At 47.2% G+C, this 22,413-nt stretch overlaps 1 protein-coding gene across 4 annotated transcripts; it reads left to right on the top strand.

Moving 5' to 3' along the window:
* The first annotated feature begins 723 nt into the window (after window positions 1-723).
* Bok (BCL2 family apoptosis regulator BOK) lies at window positions 724-20,479 on the top strand. 4 transcript variants are annotated; one of them, XM_045146701.1, is made up of 5 exons: window positions 724-1,033; window positions 6,113-6,641; window positions 9,130-9,258; window positions 18,833-18,996; window positions 19,715-20,479. In XM_045146701.1, exons 2-5 carry the CDS (start codon window positions 6,419-6,421, stop codon window positions 19,838-19,840), a joined length of 642 nt encoding a protein of 213 aa, XP_045002636.1. In that variant the 5' UTR covers window positions 724-1,033; window positions 6,113-6,418; the 3' UTR covers window positions 19,841-20,479. The 4 variants fall into 4 exon arrangements, with proteins under 4 accessions (XP_045002636.1, XP_045002635.1, XP_045002634.1 ...); XM_045146700.1 differs by lacking the exon at window positions 724-1,033 and adding an exon at window positions 5,549-5,709; XM_045146699.1 differs by lacking the exon at window positions 724-1,033 and adding an exon at window positions 5,720-5,903.
* Window positions 20,480-22,413: the final 1,934 nt, after the last annotated feature.

Here is a 22,413-nt window from a genome sequence, read left to right as displayed (position 1 = left end):
CAGATAAGGGCACACACCTTTAATCCCAGTACTTGGGAGGCAGAGGTAGGAGTACTGCTGTGAGTTCAAGGCAACCCTGAGAGTACATAGGGAATTTCAGGTCAGCCTGGGCTAGAGCAAAGACCCTACCTTGAAAAACTAAAATGAAACATCTGGATAAGGTATAGAGCCACACTGGTTTAATACCTGCTTAAAGATACTTGGGTCTTGGGCTGGAGAGATGGCTTACAGTTAAGGTGCTTGTCTGTGAAGTTTAAGGGCCCAGGTTCAACTCCCCAGAACCTATGTAAGCCAGATGCACAAGGTGACGCATGCATATAAGGTCACACATGTGGACAAGGTGTCATATGTGTCTGCAGTTCAATTACAGTGGCTAGAGGCCATAGTGTGCCAATTCTTTCTGTGTGTCATTAATAATAATAAAAAAAAACTTGGGTCCTTTCTGAATCCTACTCTTATCTGTATTCTTTAAAAAAAATTTTTTTTGTTTACTTGTCTACAAGCAGAGAGAGATAGAAGAGAGATGGGGAGAATGGACTGCAAATGAACTCCAGATGCATGTACCACTTTGTGCATGTAGCTTTGTCTAGGGAACCAAATCTGAGTCCTTTGGCTTTGCAGGCAAGCACCTTAACTGCTAAGCCATCTCTCCATCCCCATATTCTGTTTTAAACACCAGTGGCTTGACTTTTGTTTGCTTTTGTTTTGAGAGTGGACCTCGCTATGCAGCTCAGACTGGCCTTGAACCTGCAGTCACCATCCTCCTACTGCACTCTGGAGTGCTGCCTTTCTCAGCTCAGTGGTGGCTTGGCTTCAGCTTGGTTTCTACACTCCAGGAATGAAGGGCTGTCATCAGGAATGCCCAGTGACTGACTCACCCCAGCCTGCAGAGCCAAGAGACAAGTTCCAACAAGAGTCAGGAAGCAGACAGCACAATCCCATTTTGCACAGAAGAAAATGGACTGTGAGAGGGGCTTGAAGAGGCTGAGGCCACACAACAGAGAGGAAGGAACAAGCATGAGGGCCACCTCAGGTCTGTAGGCTTTAACTGTTTCCCTGACAGAGGTAAATTCCAAAGAACCTGGAGCCAAGCTCCAAGTTTTGGGATTTTCCATTGACTGGGGCTGGAGAGATGGCACAGTGGTTAAAGGTACCTGTTTGCAAACCCTGCCAGCCTGGGTTTGATTCCCCAGTACCCACATGAAGAGCATACACAAGGTGGCACATTCATTTGGAGTTAATTTGCAGTGGCAAGAAGCCCTGGTGCTCTCTCTCTCCTTGTAAATAAAAATATTTTTAAACTTTATGCACTAAATTTATTTGTTATAGGACTATATTTTATATTTCTTCCAGTGTCAGTTTTGGGAAACTGTACTTCATTAAAAATTTTAAATTTCCTGTCATGAAGTTGTACATAATATCTTTTTATCCTTTTCATGCTTGCAGTATTTTTAATAATCTCCTTTTTGTTACTGATAGTGGAATTTGTGTTTTCTATTTCCTCAACATTTCCAGGAGTTTATCAGTTGTGCTAATTTTTTCAGAGAAAAAAATTTGGCTATGTTAATTTTCTCTGGCACTTTGTTTTACTTTTTTTTTTTTTTTTTTTTTTGCTTGGTTCATTAATGTCAGGTCTTTAAAATTTTTTTTAATTACCTTGTTTAGAAGCCAGGCGTGGTGGCGCATGCCTTTAATCCCAGCTTTCGGGAGGCAGAGGTAGGAGGATTGCTGTGAGTTCAAGGCTACCCTGAGACTACATAGTGGATTCCAGGTCAGTCTGGGCCAGAGTGAGACCCTACCTTGAAAAACCAAAAAAAAAAAAAAAAAAATTACCTTGTTTAAGTTTTAATTTTGTGGGGGGAAGGGGGAGATAGGATCTTATGTACCCCAGGCTGGTCTGGAACTCTGTGTAGCCAAGGATGACCTAACATTTCTGATCTTCCAGCACATCTGGTTTATGTGGTACTGGGGACTGAACTAGAGTTCTGTCCATGCTAGGCAAACATTCTACCCAATGAGCTACTTCTCCAGACCTTTCTCTTGCTTCTTGAATTGGAGCTTGGACCAGTAATTTTCTACATTTTTTTTCTTTTTTTTTTTTTTTTTTTTTTTTGGTTTTTTGAGGTAGGGTCTCACTCTAGCCCAGGCTGACCTAGAATTCACTAAAGAGTCTCAGGGTGGCCTCGAACTCACAGTGATCCTCCTACCTCTGCCTCCCAAGTGCTGGGATTAAAGACGTGTGCCACCACGCCCGGCTGGTTTTTTCTAAAGGTATAAATTGTCTTCTAAGTACATCTTGAGCTACATCTCATAGAATTTGACCTGTAATACTTTTTTTATAATCATAACTCAGATTTTATTGATTATTAGTTATATCATTCCATGCAACTTTAATTAAACAGGCTTTGAGAAAATATACTGGAGTGTTAAACAGATGATGGCGATATCGATGAACGTGTTCAAGCATTTTACATATGGTAACAAGAGGCACTACTGCCACCATCACTCCCAGAAATGTATACATTTCATATAAAAGAGCAAAAATAGTTCATTGGTATTTAACTAGCATTTTTCTTTGTAATTGAATAACCATAAGCTTGACCAGTTTCATAATCTTCAGGGCAGAACAAACACATTTTTCATTACAAGATGTTTCTTAATAGAAAAAAAATCAAATCAATATGACAATAAAACTACACATAACTTGAAAACAAAAGATGCCATCATCTAATGCTCCTCTATTTTAATATTAACCCCAGAAGCAAAATTTGACTCAACTTTTCACAAGGAGAATAAACTCTTTCACTGTTACTATTCTCACTTTACAGTTCACACAATTTAACTGATGGCAAGACTAACTTTGTAAAAATCTATGGATATATCTCAAACTGCTCTTACGCTAAGGTAAAGTCTTTAATAAAAGTTAATTATTCTTTAAAACCTCAGACATAAACTACTCAATTATAACATGACACTTCAACAATCTCCCCTTCTGGATGTAACAGGAGTCCTAAGTGTTCTTCAAGCTGGGGAATACACACACAGTCACAGTAACATCAGTAACCGTAATTTTTTTTTTTTTTTTTTTTTTTGGTTTTTCAAGGTTGGGTCTTGCTGTAGCACAGGCTGACCTGGAATTCATTTTGTAGTCCCAGGGTGGCCTTGAACTCATGGTGATCCTCCTACTTCTATATTCTGAGTGCTGGGATTAAAGGTGTGTGCCACAATACCTGGCTTTTGTGATACTTTTTATTTTTATTTATTTATTTGAGAGAAAGAGGCAGAAAGAGAGAGACAGAGAAAGAGAGAGAGAATAGGCATGCCAGGGCCTCCATCCACTGCAAAGGAACTCTAGATGCATGCGCCCCCTTGTGCATCTGGCTTATGTGGGTCCTGGGGAATTTAGCAAAAAATTGAATAAAATAAGACTGAGAAGGATAATCATTAAATTATTATGTTTATTTAGGGAAGTATAGAACCAAAAGCAAGGACGATGAATATACCCACATGGCTTTAGAGCTCACGTGGTAGACCTGCAAAAACATAGAGAGGACAGAAAAGAAAGTACAAAGAGCTCTTGCCAGGTGGAGAAAGAGGATATGTGGAAAGTAGGGGCTAGGGGCTCTCCACTCGGCTAGCCCAGAGGGGAAACACACCAGCAGCTGGAGTTCCCAAGTGGTCAGGCAGCTGAGAGAGCTTGCCCTGCCCTCACAAATGTATTTATAACTTTCTGGTGGTGGGCCCTACCTTCTGGCTCAGGTGAGTCAAGGGACAGCTGATTGGTTTGGGCTAGGTAGGGGCTATCTCATGAAGAGACCAGCCAAGTTCTGGGATCTAAGCTTGACCAACTACAATGTTAGAATTAGATTTAAATCCTAGGAGAAAACTCCCTCCCACCACAACCACATTGTGGAAAAACAGGTCTAGGGGACTAGGCAAGAGATAAGAAGTCTGGCTCTTTAATTTTTATTTACTTATTTGAGAGAGAGAGAGAGAGAGAGACTGAGAGAATGGGTATAGAGCCTCCAGCCACTGCAAATGAACTCCAGATGTATGAGCCACCTTGTACATCTGGCTTTTGTGGGTCCTGGGGAATTGAACCTGGGCCCTTTGGCTTTGCAGGCAAGCATCTTAACCTCTAAGCCATCTCTCCAGCCCTAGGCAAGAGATAAGAGGTCAGATCATCCTTTGATCTCTAGCAAGTGCAGACTGTAAGGATAGGCCCAAAGACATTCCTGATTCTTATTTTCATGGCTGAGTCACCCTAACTGCCTAAAAGAACTACCTAACTCCCTTTCAATACTATATAATTTCAATCTTTTGAAATTTGCTGACTCTTGCTTGTGTCCAGGATGTGGAAGGAATGTATTTTGGAGCTCTAGGTGAAAGTCTGTATACATGTGAACTAGTCAGTTAGTTAATCCTGTTGTTCCACTTGTGTGCAGCTGTGTTAAAAGCAAATAGAAAAGGGTAGGACGTTCTAGAAACAGATCCTTATGTTTAAGGCTTTTCAACAAATGATGCCAGCTTTCTTGGAACTCTGAGGAAAAGAAAAGAACTCTGATACCCTATCACACTGTTCACAAAAATTATTTTGTGATCCATCTTAGCTCTACACATGAATCCTAAAAACAACTAAACTTCTAAAAGAGAAAGCCAATTATGGTGGGACATACATGTAATCCCAGCACCCAGGAGGCGGGAGGATTGATCATTTTATAAACAACAATTTCCTAGCCATCGAGGTTTACATAACAAGAACCTGTCTCAAACTCAAACACACACACACACACACACGCACACGAAAACAGAATAGTGTTTTCTAACAAGAAAGCTCTAACTAGTGCCAAAGAGATGGCTCAATGGTTAAAAGCACTTGTTTGCAAAGCCTGATAGTGCTGGTTCGATTTCCTAGTACCCACGCAAAGGCAGATGTACAAAGTGGTACATGCATGGCAGGATGCCCTGCCACGCTCATACTTATTCTGTCTCTCTCTCTGTCGATCTCTCAAATAAATAAAAATATAAGAAAAAACTGGAGTCACGACTTACATAAAAAAGCACTAATAGGGCAGGAGAGATGGCTTAGTGGTTAAGATACTGCCTGCGAAGTCTCAGGACTCATGTTCGACTCTGCAAGCCCCACTTAACCAGTCACACAGGGACGCAAGCGCACAAGGGGGTACACACATCTGGAGTTCCTTCGCAGTGGCTGGAGGCCCTGATATGTCAATTCCCTCTTTCTCTCGCATAAAAAAAAAATGGCCAGTCTGTTGGGCTTGCCTCAAAAAAATAAAAAAAAGAATTAACCATAAAAGACTGATAAACTCAATTTTGCTATGCTGGATCAGAGTGGGAGAACAGAGAAGGTATTTGCACAACCTTCAATACGGCCCAAATCCAAGTATCCACCCACACAACAGAGGCCTCTGTTAGGCCAAGAATAGGAATGGAGCATGTATAAAGACAAATCAAGAAAAGAACAAGCCAGCTAACTCTAAAATGGAGCTGGTGCAACCCAGTAGGTTATTGTTAAGAGCACCCCAGGAACTCGAAGTGTCCTCCTTAAACCCGGAGGCGTGGGGCAGCTCCAGCATGCAGCTCCGCCCTCGGGGGTTGCCGTTTCCTTAGAAGGAGAAGCCCCAGGCTGGCTTGCCGCCCGCGGGTGTGGTTGCACCCGGTGCACCCCTCGCGGAGAGCCGGACTTCTGTAAGTTTGCAAGCGCGGGCCGCCCGGTGGACCCAACGCTCCCGCTCGGGTGTGGACTGGGCGGGCTCCGGGGCGGAGAGGGACGCGCGACTGCGGGTTTGAATGGGACAGTCTTGACCCACCCCGACCGTGGCCAGCCAGTTCCGAAGCCAAGGACTCCAAGGCCGGTCTGCGCGCGACATGCGGCTGGAGAGGTGAGAGGAGCGGGCGTGGCGTAGGTCCCCTGGATACCGAGACCGCGCCCTAGGCGCCGGGAGGCCCGGGACAAACACCCGGGCTGCCAGGTGCGCCGACGGGCGGCCTCGGAGCCGGGGCTGGGGCTGACTTGCGTCACTCCCCCACTCGTCTTGGATCGCGAGCGCTGCGCCCTCCCCCTCCCAAGCCTATCGCCCTTCCCTCGCAGGGGACTACGTGGTTTAATTTGGAACCTCAAAGAACGTGACATTGTATTTGAAGAGGCTCGGGGCACAAAACGAGGTCTGACACGCATCTGGACCTTCTCGAGGGCGGCACCCAGCCGATCTCCCCACGCGCCCTGGGTTGGCGCCGGACGCGACCGCGGCACGAGCGCTGAGAACCGCTGCGTCCCGCGCCTCTCCGCTCGCTCTCCTCGCCAGGCCCGCGTCCCCTCTCCTCCCGGCGGGAAGCAGGCGGCCCGGCTGAGCGCTCTCGGTCTGCTGGTGCGGCGCCCTCCGCCTGCGTGCCAGTTATGGAGGTGCTGCGGCGCTCTTCAGTCTTTGCTGCAGAGATCATGGACGCTTTTGACCGCTCGCCCACGGACAAGGAGCTGGTGGCTCAGGCCAAGGCGTTAGGCCGGGAGTACGTGCACGCGCGGCTTTTGCGAGCCGGCCTCGCCTGGAGCGCTCCCGAGCGCGCCGCGCCGGTCCCGGGAGGACGCCTGGCGGAGGTGTGCGCTGTGCTGCTGCGCTTGGGTGAGTGCTGACCCTGGCGGGTGTATCCTCAGGCCCCATATCAGTAAGCCGTTCCTCTGCATCCCTGGCCTGGCCTCTGTGTTTTCTTGGTCTGCGCTAGTCTGCTCTTCTGGTGCCTGGGCCAGCTGCTCCAGTGTTGTGCCTCACCCACCGTCTGGGGCAAAGAGAGGGCTTGTCTCTTTTCTCCAATATGCCTGGAATGTCTAGGGTACATAACAGACCACCCAGACCCTGTTCACTCTCAGGCTTGCCCTCTTGGTGGTTCTTTTGCCAGATCCCTTGTGCCTGGTTAGCCCTGATCTCAAACATTCTGGCCATAAACAGCACAAAGCTCTGAAAGAGTAATATTTTAGCAGCTAAGCTTTAATATGACCCTTGTACTCAGCTGGACTCAAAAATCCTTGGTGAAACCACGTGTTCTGAGGTTTGTTTTGGAAAATAGGCCTTTGCTGGCGGACACCCTCTGCTCTTTCCCTTGATGGGGAGGCCCTGTAGGGCAGTTGTTTCTAGGGTCACACATAGCTCAGTAATTCCAGTGTCACCGAAGCCTAGAGACAGGATACTTGAGGGGGAGGGATAGACAAACTCTGACCCTGATCACTCCATCTCACCAGGCTTGAGGCTGTGCCAGGGAAGGGGAGGTGACAGCAAAGACCAAAGAAACACTGCATCTGTGTGAGGGAGAGCTAGTGCACTGTCAGGATCAGAGAGCTCTGTGAGGGGAACACCTGGCCTCTTGGGGCTGACATGGGTGTTTCCTCACTGTTTTGTGTGGCCAAGGATCTGTGCTGTGCTGGTCCCAGTAACAGGGTTGCTAGAATCCTGAGAAAGACTGAGTCCATGGAGCCTGTGCTGGGTTCTCAGGAGGGCTGGTATCCCCTGTGCATTGAAGGGGTGAAATCTCATAAGTATGTGAGAGGGCTTAAGAAATAGGCCACGAGCCGGGCGTGGTGGTGCACGCCTTTAATCCCAGCACTCCGGAGGCAGAGGTAGGAGGATCTCCGAGAGTTCGAGGCCACCCTGAGACTACATAGTGAATTCCAGGCCAGCCTGAGCCAGAGTGAGACCCTACCTCGAAAAACCAAAAAAAAAAAGAAAAAAAAAAAGAAATTGGCTAGGCATCCAGGTGCCTTGTCTGATGCTTAGAAATCCTTAAGTCCACTACCCACTGTCTCTCCCTCTTTCCCTGGGATGTGAGGGTGACCCCAGGGAGCACCCAGAGAATGCCTTGGAGACAGAACTTGCCTTGATTCTGACTTTCCAGAGGCTTGGACAATCCGGCCAAGTGGAGAGGGGCTGGAGTGGGGGGAGGCAAGTATAAGCCTTGTTGTATTGGTGGCCCTCTGAATAAGCTGGAACTTCATTCTCTGTTGCCAAGCCCTGCCATGTCTAGGCCGGGGAGTCAGTCCCTGCCAGACACCTAAGGGAACCCTGGAGGGAGACTACTTGAACATCAAGATGTTCTTATTTCTTGCTCCTTGCTGCTCTGGATGATCATAGCCCAGCTTTGTCTGACAACCCCAGCATGGCTTCAGTCCCTTAGCCAGTCACAAACAGGAAGCAGGCCCAGCTTTGTCCCCACAGTCTCCTGGGGCCAGTCTCCAGAGGCCCCCAGGGTCTGTGTTTGGGAATTTCCATGCCACTTCCCCATCATCCCCTTGCTCTCTTCCAGATCTTAATTAGATGGAGTGCAGCTGGCCCCAGGGATGACGTAGGTGCTCTTATGTCTGGGACAACCCAGTCAGTAGCAGCATTTCCCTGTTTGCTTTGGCTGGGGATACCCAATCAGAAGTGTGTGGAGTTCCCAGCACCATCTTCTCAATGCATTCATGGTGCTGCAGTTCTGGCAGCAGGGGCCTGTGGGAGGCATTTTCTTCACAGGGTAGGGCTAGGCTGACACAGAACCATATCCAAACAAGCCCACTTGGCACCAGTTGCCCAAGTTGGCTGGTGGGTGGTACTGGTGCCCTAGGACCCAGGCTTAATCTCTCCAAGTCAGTTCACTGAGCCATAACCTAGTGATGCTAGGGCCTGAGCCAGGATGTCCCTGCTATGCCATCTGTGTGGGGTCTCTCAGCTGAGTCCTCAGGTTGGGATCTAGACACCTGCCTGGTTCCTCCTGTTGCTCAGCATGGCATGCCTGCTTGTCTGCCTGCCTACCATGAGTCATAGAACAGGCATAGCCCACACACTTCTGCAGGATTCCTGCCTCACCAGCCTAGCCAGCTTGCCCTAGGGGACTGGAGGTTCCATAGCACCTCCCTCGTCTCTTTGGCCATAGGGACCAAGGTAGGGGAAGGGTCAAGTGAAGTCAAGTAGGGTAGGAATAAGACAGGTTAGGTGGGAACCAGGGTTGGGTTAATGAGTAAAGGAAGGCGTCATTTTGGATGTCCAGTGAGGTCAGGTGGGTCATTGCAGAGTGGGGTCTCACCCAGCAGTGGTCATAGGGTTGAGGCATGGGCAAGCCTGACCATTGTATGTCATACAGGGGATGAGTTGGAGCAGATTCGGCCCAGCGTGTACCGCAATGTAGCCCGACAGCTGCACCTCTCTCTGCAGTCTGAGCCCGTGGTGACTGATGCATTCCTGGCTGTGGCAGGCCACATCTTCTCTGCAGGTACGTCTGGCCTATTCACCCTAAGGTGCATTGAGGAGTAAGCCCAGCATGTATGGATCAGACAGGCTTGTAGGGGAAGGCCAAGACCCATGAGACAACTCCACGGGCTGTGAGCTACCACTCTAGCCTCCTGGCATCTAGGGATGGCTTGAACTGTGTAACACTAGCTCAGAAAGAGTTGGCTCAGGCTCAGAAGGCAGGAACTGTATGGTGTTGACATTTTTTTTTTAAATTGAAAACTTGTTTTAAGATGTTCATAATTTAATTTGCATAAACCAAAGGATAAACTAAAGTGCAAACTTTCCCCCAAGTAACACAGATTAGCTGAAATTTTTTCCCTATGGTTTTGACATGGAGAATGCATAAAATTAAAAGAAAAATATCCTTAATTAAACATTGTTTTAATTATATCATTTCAGTTGTATTATAAATGGGAATTTTTTTTTAAATTTTATTTATTTATTTATTAGAGAGAGACAGAAAGAGGCAGAGAGAAAGAGAGAGAGAATGGGCGCGCCAGGGCTTCCAGCCACTGCAAATGAACTCCAGACGCGTGCGCCCCCTTGTGCATCTGGCTAACATGGGACCTGGGGAACCGAGCCTCGAACCGGGGTCCTTAGGCTTCACAGGCCAAGCGCTTAACCGCTAAGCCATCTCTCCAGCCCATAAATGGGAATTTTAATGATGACTTTTTGAGCCAAAATGTTCAGCTTGTGAAAAACCTTTTAACTATCACTTGAAACATGATTTTCCAAAACAGAGGAAGAGGAATAGAATCTATCTTAGGAAGGCCTTGACCTGGAAAAGCATTAATAAATATGATGGTGTTGACATTTTTAATTCTTTAAAAAACTATTTTTATTAATTTCTTTGCAACCAGAGAGAGAGAGAAGACAGAGAGAATAGGCATGCCAGGGCCTCTAGCTACTGCAAAGGAACTCCAGATGAATGCACCCCTTGTGAATCTGGCATTATGTGGGTACTGGGGAATCAAATCGGGGTCATTAGGCTTTGCAGGCAGGCATCTTAACCTCTGTGTCATCTCTTCAGCCCCACTAATATTTTTTAATTTTTAAAATATTTTTTATTTGCAAGCTGGTTGGGGTGAGGGGCAATATGGGTACACCAGGGCCTCCAGCCACTGTAAATCCAGATGCATGCACCACTTTGTACATTTGGCTTTACATGGGTACTGGGGAATTGAACCTGGGTCATTAGGCTTTGGAGGCAAGTGACTTAACTGCTGAGCCATCTCTTCAGCCCTCCAGCCCCATTAAAAAAAATTTTGTTTGTTTTTCGAGGAAGGATCTTGTTCTAGCCCAGGCTGACCTGGAATTCGAGGATGGCCTTGAACTCACAATGTTCCTCCTACCACTGCCTCCCAAGTGCTGTGATTAAAGGCATGTGCCATCATGCCTGGCAAAAAAAAAAAAAAAAAAAAAACCTTTTAAAAATAATAAAAATTAAAATTAAAAATGGATAAAGCCAGGTGTGGTGGCGCATACCTTTAATCCCAGCACTTGGGAGGCAGAGGAAAGAGGAACACTGTGAGTTCAAGGCAACCCTGAGACTACATAGTGCATTCCAGGTTAGCCTGGATTAGAGTGAAACCCTACCTCAAAAAACAAAAACAAAAATGTAGCCCCACTGGAGCGATGGCTTAGTGATTAAGCACTTGCCTATAAAGCCTAAGGACCATGATTTGAGGCGCGATTCCCCAGGACCCATGTAAGCCAGATTCACAAGGTGGCACATGCATCTGGTTTATTTGCAGTGGTTGGAGGCCCTGGTGTGCCCATTCTCTCCCTCTCCCTCCCTCCTTCTTCCTTCTCTGTTCCTCCTTCTCTATCATTCTCAAATAAATAAAAATAAAAATAAATGTAGCCCAGCCTGGCCTCAAACTCAGTGATCCTCCCTCAGCCTCTCCAGTGTTGGAACAAAAGCATGTACCACTATGCTCAGTTCATTTTTTATTTTTTGAGGCAACCTAGGCTGGCCTTGAGCCAAGGATGGTCTTGAACTTCTAATCATCCTGCCTCTACCTCCAGAGTGCTGGGATTATAGATGTATACCACTATGCTTGGTTCACTGATGCTGGGATAGAATTTAGTGCTTTGTGCATGCTAGGCAAGCACTTTGCCAACCTATACCCCATTATTCAGGGTACACGCCTGTCATGCAGTTGTGATCCAGCATCAGTAGGTGCTGTGGTGCTCTGCATGGCTTGAGGCAGCATGTTGGCCACCATGGTGCTTCAGGCTTCATGGCATATTGCTGGATTTCCCATGGGGCATGTTTAGTAGTAACCATCCCAAGAATTGGGGGTGGCGAGTTGCTGGGACATCATGGGAAAGTAGGGACACACTGGTCTCAGCCAACTTGTCCATACTCACCTGTGACTCTCCTGGGTGCTCTGCCTCTGCTACAGAAACAGGCGATAGGCAGGCCTGCCTTTTAGTTCCTGCAGCTTCCTTCCTGTTGCTTTGAGTTTCGTTCTTGTTGTTTTCCTTCCACTCATCTCCTCTGGCTCTCGAGAGGCTGCATGACTCATTCCCCAAGTCCTCCTGCCCATGTCTTCAGAGCCCTGTTGGACACCTTGTTGTCATATACACCTGAGACGGGAGGATGCTAGCCAGGCTGGGCAGCACCATATCATGGACTAGGGTCAGTCAGCCATTAAAATGTCTGCACAGCAAAGAACACAGGGAACTGGGCTGTGGCAAAGAAGTGGGCATGTGGGCAGTGGGGGAGGGCTATGACACAGGGGATGTCCTAGGTCACTGCACAAAGATCCTTGAGAGTGACCAGCAGGGCACCTGGTGGAGGAGGCAGTGGGTAGGGCTTAGGAAGGAAGCCAGGAGCTAGCAGCCAGTTGTCATCACTAGAGGACCGCTTGTCCTCCCTGGGGCTCTCCCACAGATGCCAGCTGTGGGTGGCTGCCTGGATGTCTGTCGCAGAGTTGTCAGGCAGGCTGGTTTATAAGCTGTGGATGAGCTGGGTTTATAAGGTATTTTTGCTTTTGAGAATGCAGCTCTGGCCTGCTGATGGCTGCAGTGGAACTGAGACTGGGGCTGGTGTGTTGGGTGATTGTGAACTGGGACCAAGATAGAATAGCTCCATCCCCGGTCAGCCTAACCCAGCCTGTTGCAGATTCAGCCTGAGTACAGAAGCAGCCCAGAGAAGCACTAGTTCTTGAGGATCCTCTAAGGGTTCTTTGCAGAGGAGATTGGTAGGAAGGGAGACCATGGAGATGAAGGGTGGTTAGTTAGCTGACCATGTGTCAAGTAGCACCAGTGGACTTGAACCAATGAGTACATGAAAAGATATTCGGCATCACTGATTGTTAGAGAACTGTATATCAGTTTATACCTACTAGGATGACCAGACTTGAAAAATCAGATGAATACTTGGGACATAGGGAACTCAGAGCTGTTACTCGTGGCTAATGAGATTGTAAATTGCAGCCACTCTTTTTTTTTTTTTTTTTTTTTAGTTTTTCGAGGTAGGGTCTCAATCTAGCCCAGGCTGACCTGGAATTCACTATGGAGTCTCAGGGTGGCCTCGAACTCATGATGATCCTCCTACCTCTGCCTCCCGAGTGCTAGGATTAAAGGCGTGCACCACCACGCCCGGCTGCAGCCACTTTGGAAGGCAGTTTGATAGTTACTGGAATGGTGAAGCATAGGGTTTTCTTTTTTTTTTAATTTTTTTTTTGTTTGTTATTTTTATTTATTTATTTGAGAGCAACAGAGAAACAGGCAGATAGAGAGGAGAGAGAATGGGTGCACCAGCGCTTCCAGCCACTGCAAATGAACTCCAGACGTGTGCGCCCCCTTGTGCATCTGGCTAATGTGGGTCCTGGAGAATCAAGGCTTGAACCCGGGTCTTTAGGCTTCACAGGCAAGCCCTTAACCGCTAAGCCATCTCTCCAGCCTGCATAGGGTTTTCATACCATCTGTGAAGCTTACTTATAGGTATAAGGAATAAAACATGCATCCACACAGAACTTGCCCATACATGTTCCTAGTGGCATTATTCATTATAGCTAAGAGGTAGAAATGACCTGCATGTCCATCTATTGACAAATGCATGTGGAATACTGCCCAGTGGTGAAGAGGAGTGAGGCAGTGCAGCGCAGATGACTCTTGAGAACACCTTCTTGTACGAAATGTGCCAGACACAAAATGGAATGTGCTTTAAGATTCCGTCTGTGTGAAATGTCCAGAATATGTAAGTGTATAGCAATGAAAATAGCCAGGGACTATGGGGAAGCAGGAATTGACTATCCATGGGTATGGGGTTTTTTAGGGGGAGTGAGGAAAGTGTTTTGGAATTAGATAGTTGCAAAAGTTTATAGATATACTAGATGCAGTGCCCTGCTTTAAAAAGATTAGCTTTAAGGTGATAGGATTATATCTCAATAAAAAAGAAACATGGGAGAGTCTGCCCCTGGGCACTCCCTCCCTCTGCTGGCTGCAGATGTGGGAGGATGGCCACTCCATTATTCTTTTTTTTTTTAATTTAAAATTTTTTTTTATTTATTTGAGAGCGACAGACACAGAGAGAAAGACAGATAGAGGGAGAGAGAGAGAATGGGCACGCCAGGGCTTCCAGCCTCTGCAAACGAACTCCAGACGCGTGCGCCCCCTTGTGCATCTGGCTAACGTGGGACCTGGGGAACCAAGCCTCGAACTGGGGTCCTTAGGCTTCACAGGCAAGCGCTTAACCGCTAAGCCATCTCTCCAGCCCCCATTATTCTTTTAAAAGGATACCAAGCTCCTCTGTCTGTGTGATGGCTTCGGAATGAGGTATTTTGCCAGTGGCACAGATGGTGAGTACCATGCCTGCATTTCTGATGCCAAGCCCATCCTCCATGTCAACCCTTCAACTTGGATGAAGGGTGAGCTAGGTACAGAGGTCTGTGAGGATGTGAGGTGGCGCAGTTCTGTTCCCAGCCTTGAGTGATGTCCTTTTGGATTAGGGTGCTGAGCAGGCAGAGGACTAAGGCTGTGCTTGAAGTGTGCATCCTAGCATTGTAAGAATGCCATTGAAGACAGTGGGGATTCAGATATGGATGTGGAAGGAAATGAGAAGTAACAGCTACTAAAGAGTTGGCAGGAGGGCCTAATTTCTAGAGTTCTTCATCACCCAGAGGACTTTGCCCATCAGCAGTCCCTCTCTCCCAACCTCAGCCCCTGGAAACTACTAATCTGCCCTGTCTCTGTATTTGTCTGTTCTAGACATTTCCTAGAGGGGGCCTTTGCATGGTATATGTGCCTTTCTGTGTTTGGCTCCTCTCACCATGCTTGTGAGGCTTGTCCGTGTTATAGTATCCATCAGGACTTCATTCTAGCTTATAGCTACATAGTTATTCTGTTGCAGGACTCTACCACATTTTGGGTATCCATTCACCTGTCAATGGGCACTTAAAGTTGCATCTACTTTTTTGGCTACTGTGAATGGTGCCATAATAAACATCTGTATGCTGATTCATATGTTGTTAAGAGGTCTGTCTGGCTACTGTATGAAGTGGGTTGAGGGAGATTAGATACTCCTTACAAACACTGCTTCTTGGATAACTTCCCACAGAACTGTGGCTTGGCATGCATGGTTTTCAGGTATTGCCAAGAATTCACCAGCTGTCCTTCCCAGCATAATTAAGAACCAGTACTTACCTGAACCCTTGTCTTGTCTTGAAAAGTTTTTTGATATGGTAGATCACAATCTATACCTTGTTTTAATTTATCCTATGACTGTTTAATGAAAGGGAATTCTTTTCATTTTTTCAAATGCCTAATGTGCTATTTGTACTTTTTAAAAAAAATTTTTTTTTATTGTGTTTATTCTTATTTGAGTGTGACAGAGAGAGAAAGAGGCAGAGAGAGAGGAGAGAGATAACGCGCCAGGGCCTCCAGCCACTGCAAACGAACTCCAGACATGTGCGCCCTCCTTGTGCATCTGGCTAACGTGGGTCCTGGGGAATTGAGCCTTGAACTGGGGTCCTTAGGCTTCATAGGCAAGCACTTAACCACTAATCCATCTCTCCAGCCCTATTTGTACTTTTATTTGTTGTTATTTTTTATTTTTGGAGGGGGGGTTGAGGTAGGGTCTCACTGTAGCCCAGGCTGCCTAAAATTCACTATGGAGTCTTGGGGTGGCTTTGAACTCACAGCAACCCTCCTACCTCTGCCTCCCAAGTGCTGGGATTAAAGGCATGTGCCACCACGCCCGGCTTGTTTTTTGATTTTTCAAAGTAGGGTCTCACTCTAGCTCAGACTGACCTGTAATTCACTCTGTAGTCCCAGGCTGGCCTTGAATTCACAGTGATTTTCCTACTTCTGCCTCCTGAGTGCTGGGATTAAACACATGTGCCACCATGGCTGCTGGTACTATTTTTTTCCTAAATACTTTTTTCCTCAATTTTTATTAACATTTTCCATGATTACAAAAAATATCTCTTGGTAATACCCTCCCTTTCCCCCTGCCACATTCCCCTTTGAAATTCCATTCTCCATCATATCCCCTCCCCATCTCAATCAGTCTTTTATTTTGATGTCATGATCTTTTCCTCCTATGATGGTCTTGTGTAGGTAGTGCCAGGCACTATGAGGTCTTGGACATCCAGGCCATTTTATGTCTGGAGGGAGCACGTTGTAAGGAGTCCTACCCTTTCTTTGGCTGTTACATTCTTTCTGCCACCTCTTCCACATTAGTCCCTGAGCCTTGGAAGGTGTGATCTAGATGTTAGTCAGTACTCCAGTCACTTCTTTCCAGCACTATGATACCTTCTGAGTCATCCCAAGGTCACTGCCATCTGAAAAGAGAAGATTCTCTACCCAAAGTGAGAGCAGTGTTAATATAAGGGTATAAATATTAAGAGAAGTGCTTACTGGGCAGATTGATAAGCATAGTATACACATTTTTCCAGACATCAGATGTTACACCCCTAGGGCTCATGACTACCCCTGCTTTAACTTTTCAGTATCAGGGATGTATTCCCCCCCACCATGGAGCGGGCCTCCAGTCCAATTGGAAGGCAGTTGGTTTCTACCATGACAGATGTGCCACTATTGCACCCATTGGCTCATTTGGCCTGTCTGGCCAATTATAAGGCTTGCAGTGTCCACTGTTGAGTATCTTCACTGGTGGTATCTCTTTCTCCCATTGAACTACATGTAGAATGGCTTCTTCCAGCTTTCTGTCAGCTGGTCTACATGGAGAATATTTTATTTTTATGTACTTAAATATTTTAGAGAGAGAGAAAGAATCAGATAGAGAGGGAGAAAGAGAGAGAGAGAATGGATGTGCCAGGGCCTCCAGCCACTGTGTATGAACTCCAGACATGTGTCACCTTGTGTATCTGGCTTATATGGGAACTGGGGAATAGAACCTGGTTCCTTAGGTTTCACAGGCAAGCACCTTAACCTCTAAGACATCCCTCTAGCCCTATTTATCTATTTATTTATTTGAGAGACAGAAAGAGGCAGATAGAGAAAGAATGTGCAGGCCAGGACCTCCAGCCGCTACAAATGAACTCCAGACCCATGCACCACCATATGCATCTGGTTTATGTAGGTACTGGGGAATCAAACCTGGGCTCTTAGGCTTGACCGGCAAGTGCCTTAACTATTGAGCCATTTCTCTAGCCCATTTAAAAAACTTAATTTAATTAATTTATTTGCAAGCAGAGAGAAAAGAGAGACAGAGAATGGGTATGCCAGGGCCTCTAGCCATTGCAAATGAACTCCAGATATAAGAGCCTCCTTGTGCATCTGGCTTACATGAGTACTGGGGAATCGAACCTCGGTCCTTAGGCTTCGCAGGCAACACCTTAACCACTAAGCCATCCCTCAGCCCCCCCCTTTTTTTTGAGGTAGGGTCTCACTCTAGCCCAGGCTGACCTGGAACTTACTATATAGTCTCAGGCTGTCCTCAAACTCATAGTGACCCTACTACATCTGTCTTCCACATGGTGAGATTAAAGGAGTGCCACCACCAGACCTGGTAAGAGAGAGAGAGGGAGGGAGTGAGAATGGGTATGTCAGGGTCTCCAGCTCTGCAAATGAACTCCAGACTCATGTGCCACCTTGTGCATCTGGCTTTACATGATTACTAGAGAACTGAATTCAGGTCATTAGACTTGCAGACAAGTGCCTTAACTGTTGAGCCAGCCATCTTTCCAGCCTGTTAATTTAATTTTATTATTATTGTTTTAATATTTTATTTATTTATTTATTTATTTATTTATTTATGAGAGAGACACAGAGAAAGAGAATGGGCATGCCAGGGCCTCTAGCTACTGCATACAAACTCCAGACACATGTGCCTCCTTGTGCATCTGGCTTACGTGGGTCCTGGGGAATCAAACCCGGATCCTTAGGCTTTGCAGGCAAATGTCATAGCTGCTAAGCCATTTCCTCAACCCCCCAATTTTATTTTTTTAATTAATTAATTTTTTTTTTTTTGAGGTAATGTCTTGCCCTGGCCCAGGCTGACCTGGAATTCACTATATAGTCTCAGACTGGCCTCGAACTCATGGCAGTCCTCCTACTTCTGCCTCCCAAATTCTGGGATTAAAGGCATGCACAACCATGCCTGGCTAGTTTTATCTTTTTGAGGCAAGGCCTCACTATATAACCCTGACTGCCCTCAAACTTGCAAGCTTCCTGTCTTAGACTGCAAAATAGGTTGAATGATTTCTCTTTCTTTCACTGACTTACAAGATTTCTGTATATTAAAGAAACTTCGGGCTAGAGGGGATAGCTTAGTTGTTAAAGTGTTTGCCTGCAAAGCCAAAGGACCCAGGTTCGATTCCCCAGACCCACGTTAGCCAGATGCACAAGGAGGTGCACACATCGGAAGTTCATTTGCAGTGGCTGGAGGCCCTGGTGCGCCCATTCTTTCTCTCTCCCTCTTTCTCTGTCAAATAAAAATAAAGTATCTTAAAAAAAATTTCATGTTACTAACTGTAAGTATTTCTCCCCCACATAGTTGTTCACCTGTTTTACTTCAAGGTCTCAGTTCTGCCTCCCAGTAGGTCATTGGTCTGGGGAAATGTCCCTCCATGGGCCTTGGCTTTATTTATAAAATGTGGAGATGGGCCATGCCTTGTTGCCCCTTCAGAGAAGCAAACAAAGCAGGGACATACACACTCTTGAAGCTACCTATTATTTGTGTCCAGGTCTGAGTCAGACCCTCTATGCCGAGCTGCTCAGCTATCCTATGTCCCTGTGGCTACTTTCATCAGACATGGGCCAGGCAGGTTTCATCCTGATCTCAGGGTGGTGTGCAGCAGAGGCTTGGAACTTCCATCTAATTAAGGACTATCTGATGGGGGGAAGACTGATTCATCAGAGACAATGGCCCGTACACACTAGGCCAGCTGGCTAAGCACCTTATTAGGGTGGTAGCCTGTGGGGAGGGTCCTAGCCCCCTTGTTGTCATCCCTGGTACCCAGCTGATGGCAGGCGGGAAAGCAGTTCGGGGAAGCTCACTTCTTCATGTTCGTGGGACCCTGTATGCTAGACTTCAGCTGAACTCTAACCAACAGTTGTCTCTGTCTCTGTCTCAACAGGTATCACATGGGGTAAGGTTGTGTCCCTTTATGCAGTGGCTGCGGGGCTGGCTGTGGACTGTGTGCGACAGGCCCAGCCTGCCATGGTTCATGCCCTGGTTGACTGCCTGGGGGAATTTGTACGCAAGACCCTGGCCACCTGGCTGCGGCGGCGTGGTGGATGGGTGAGTGTGAGTGCCAGCAGGATGTGGGAGTCAGGATGTTGTGTTGGGTGGGTGGGGGGTGGTGAGCATCAGAGCGTTGGTGCAGGAGGTAGAGGGGTGAGAGGGGAAGGAAAGGTGGGGGTAACAGGTAAGGGCTTTGGGGCTCAGGGTAGCTCTGAAACATAGGTAGATACTGGCTCACCTGTGCCTGGATGCCATATTGACATGTTCTATGACTGAATTTCTGTCTCCTACCCCAGCTAAAGCCTTGTTGACCCCAGAAGTTGCATGGCAGAATCTTTGCTTAGCAGAGGCAGGACTCAGGTCCTTATCAGAGGGGAGATGCTGGTTGTCTCAGAGCACCCTTTTTCTGGGGAGTCCTGCTTCTACCACCTTTCAGGAGACGCAAGGCTTAGAGGGGTGGGTGTTGGAACCAGATCCTTTCAGTCTCTATGCCTGACTACCTACTCAGGTGACCAAACGAAAGGTCCTTTTGAGCCATGGTTATGGAGGGTGGGTTCCACCTAGAGGTCTTAAAAGAGTTTTCAGTGTGTGACCAGAGGGCACCCTGCTCCCACCCCACTGCCACCTTTCCTTATCTAGCTCTTAGGCATCCTGCTCAAATTTTGGTCCAGATGCACAACCTTCTTCCCTAGAAAGCCTCTGTGGTATGATGGACGTTCTAGCTCAAGGTGCTATGATGTTGGGGGCTTGGCTGATTATCCCCTTTTCCTCCTAGACTGATGTCCTCAAGTGTGTGGTCAACACGGACCCTGGCCTCCGTTCCCACTGGCTCGTTGTCACACTCTGTAGTTTTGGTCGCTTCCTGAAGGCTGCCTTCTTTGTGCTGTTACCGGAGAGATGAGCTGCCCACCTGGACAGCGCTGCTCCCCAGACCCCTGGACCCAACCTGGGAGGCCTGAAGCACTAGGAAAATATTCATTCCTCCTCACCTGATCTGGGAGCATCCAATCCCTGTGGTGCCACCCCAAGCCTCATTCCTCTATGAACCCTAACCTGTGGGAGGGTTGAATGCAGAAAGCCATTCCTGAGCCTGGAGCTGGCCTCAGTGCCTACTGTGGCCCTTCTCCTGGAACCTCTGCCAGAAAGTCAGGGCCAGTGCCAAGTCCAAAGAAGGGGACTTAGTAACACTTGCACTCAGTGCTCCAGGTACCACCCCAGCAAGGAACATTCTCATGACACAAGCTGGCCTTGGTTTTTTTGAACAGCAGGCTCTGCACATTTGATTGGAAGATGATTGGCTAGAATGGGAGGAGCTGGGGCCTTTACCTGCACTGTAAATAGCAGAAAGCTCTAGTGATTGGGCTATTTCTAGAAGAAGATGTGACTGACCTTTGATGGGGTCCTTGTGAATCCTTATGGCAAGGACCATGGTGTGGTCTTCCTTGCCAGCTTGCCTGACTGATGGACATGAGAGACTGTGGATGAGAAGGCTGGTTTGCATGAATCCCGTCCCAATAAAGTTTAATACAGTACAGAGCGAGTGAGACTCCCGCTCTCTGCTTTCTAATATCTGTCTCATGTGACTGCCAGATATGTCCACCAGGATCCTTGAAAATTCAGATTCAGGGCTGGAGAGATGGCACAATGGTTAAGGTGTTTACCTCCAAAGCCTAACAGCCTGGGTTCAATACCCCAGTACCCACATAAAGTCAGATGCACAAAGTGGAACATGCATCTGGAGTTCATTTGCAGTGGCTAGAGGCCCTGGTGTGCCTGTCCTTTCTGTCTCTCTTCTATCTCTCTCTTCTTACAGATATATGTGTGTGTGTGTGTGTGTGTGTGTGTGTGTGTGTGTGTGTGTGTGTGAAAGAAAACAAAATCAGACTCTAGGGAAGTCCCTGGGAATATACTGAAGTCCCCTCTCAACCTTTCCAAGAAACCCAGTTATCCAGGCTGGGTCCATGTGAATGTCCTGGAGCCCCTGCCAGTCCTGTGGGGCTTGAGGTGCATCAGGCTGAACTGCCCTTCCCCGTCCTCCATACCTCTTGGGCCAACCATGCAACTTAGCTTCACCTAGCAGCCTGCTGCCTGCCAGGAGTGGTACTGGGGTAGGCTGCATGCCAGGTAGAGGAGGAAGCCCTCAGATAACTTGGGGCACAGAGGCAATAAACCTTTCATTTTAGGCTGAGTCACCATTGGGATTTTTAGTGACCCTCATCAGAAACCATGAGATGTGAGGATTTGTCTGAGAATATCAGACTTGGTTCTGTAGTCTGGTTAGAATGCTGGGCATAGTGGCACATGCCTTTAGTCCCAGCTCTTGAGAGGCTGAGGTAGGAGGATCACCATGGGTTTGAGGCCAACTTGGGGCTACAGAGTAAGTTCCAGGTCAGACTTGGCTAAAGTAAGATCCTGTCTCAAAATAAATAAGTAGATAAATAAAAGTACTTCTTCTCAATAGCGGAAAGAGCTCTTAATAGTCCAGGTTATGATATGACTACAGAGATGCCAGAAATACTGTCATGAAAGTCCCCTAATTAACTGCATGTAGAAGGCTGGGATGGCTCAGCAATTAAAGCACTTGTTTTCAAATGCCTGGTAGCCTGGGGTTCAATTCCCCAGTACCCATGTAAAGCCAGATTGGAGAAAATGGCCCATGTATCTGGAGTCCCTTTGCACTGTCAAGAGGCCTTGGCACATCCATACTTCATTCATCTCTTTCTCGCTCTCCCCCCCACCCAGTAGATAAAAACTATTAAATGTAACAAAAGGTGGTTGGGTGCAGTGACTCTGGAGTTCCATGGGATTGCCTGGGTGTTCCTAAGTACATTCACTGGATAAAACAGAAGAAGAAAAACAAACTCAGGGTTTCAAATTCCAGGCTCTAGTGTCCCATCAAAACCCTCAACATTGCTGGACGTGGTGGCACAAGCCTTTAATCCCAGCACTTGGGAGACCAAGGTAGGAGGATTGCTATGAGTTCCAGGCCAGCCTGAGGCTAATTCTGGACAGCCTGGGCAAGAAGAGTGAGATCCTACCTCAAAACACAAACAAACAGCCGGGCATGATGGTGCACGCCTTTAATCCCAGCACTCGGGAGGCAGAGGTAGGAGGATTGCCATGAGTTTGAGGCCACCCTGAGACTCCATAGTGAATTTCAGGTCAGCCTGAGTTAAAGTGAGACCCTACCTCGAAAAACAAAAACCAAACAAAAAACCCACCAACAAAACCCCTCAACATTGTATCTGCCCTATTGGAGACCACATCTTATTCAGTCACAGAACTAGAGCCACTGTGCATTCAAACCCAACCCTCAGTCTTTCTATTGGCTGAAACATGACACAGATTGAAATGGCTTTACTGGCTGTCCTGTTAAAGGCAGAGCAGTAGTAATAGTTCTTGAGAGTTGGAATGAAACTGTGGAAGGCAAGGAAGCTGGGGATATTGGGCCTGGTGAGATGGCCTAGTCAGCTG

This window comes from Jaculus jaculus, chromosome 4 (genome assembly GCF_020740685.1).
Source record: "Jaculus jaculus isolate mJacJac1 chromosome 4, mJacJac1.mat.Y.cur, whole genome shotgun sequence".
NCBI classification, from domain to species: Eukaryota; Metazoa; Chordata; class Mammalia; order Rodentia; family Dipodidae; genus Jaculus; species Jaculus jaculus.
This window is presented reverse-complemented; position numbering and strand designations above follow the sequence as displayed.

Coding starts and splice junctions, on each gene's coding strand:
- Bok (XM_045146701.1), top strand. CDS start 6,419: ATGGAGGTGCTGCGGCGCTCTTCAGTCTTTGCTGCAGAGATCATGGAC. Junction 9,259..18,832: donor AGGCCACATCTTCTCTGCAG/GTACGTCTGGCC, acceptor CTGTCTCAACAG/GTATCACATGGGGTAAGGTT. Junction 18,997..19,714: donor TGCGGCGGCGTGGTGGATGG/GTGAGTGTGAGT, acceptor TTTTCCTCCTAG/ACTGATGTCCTCAAGTGTGT.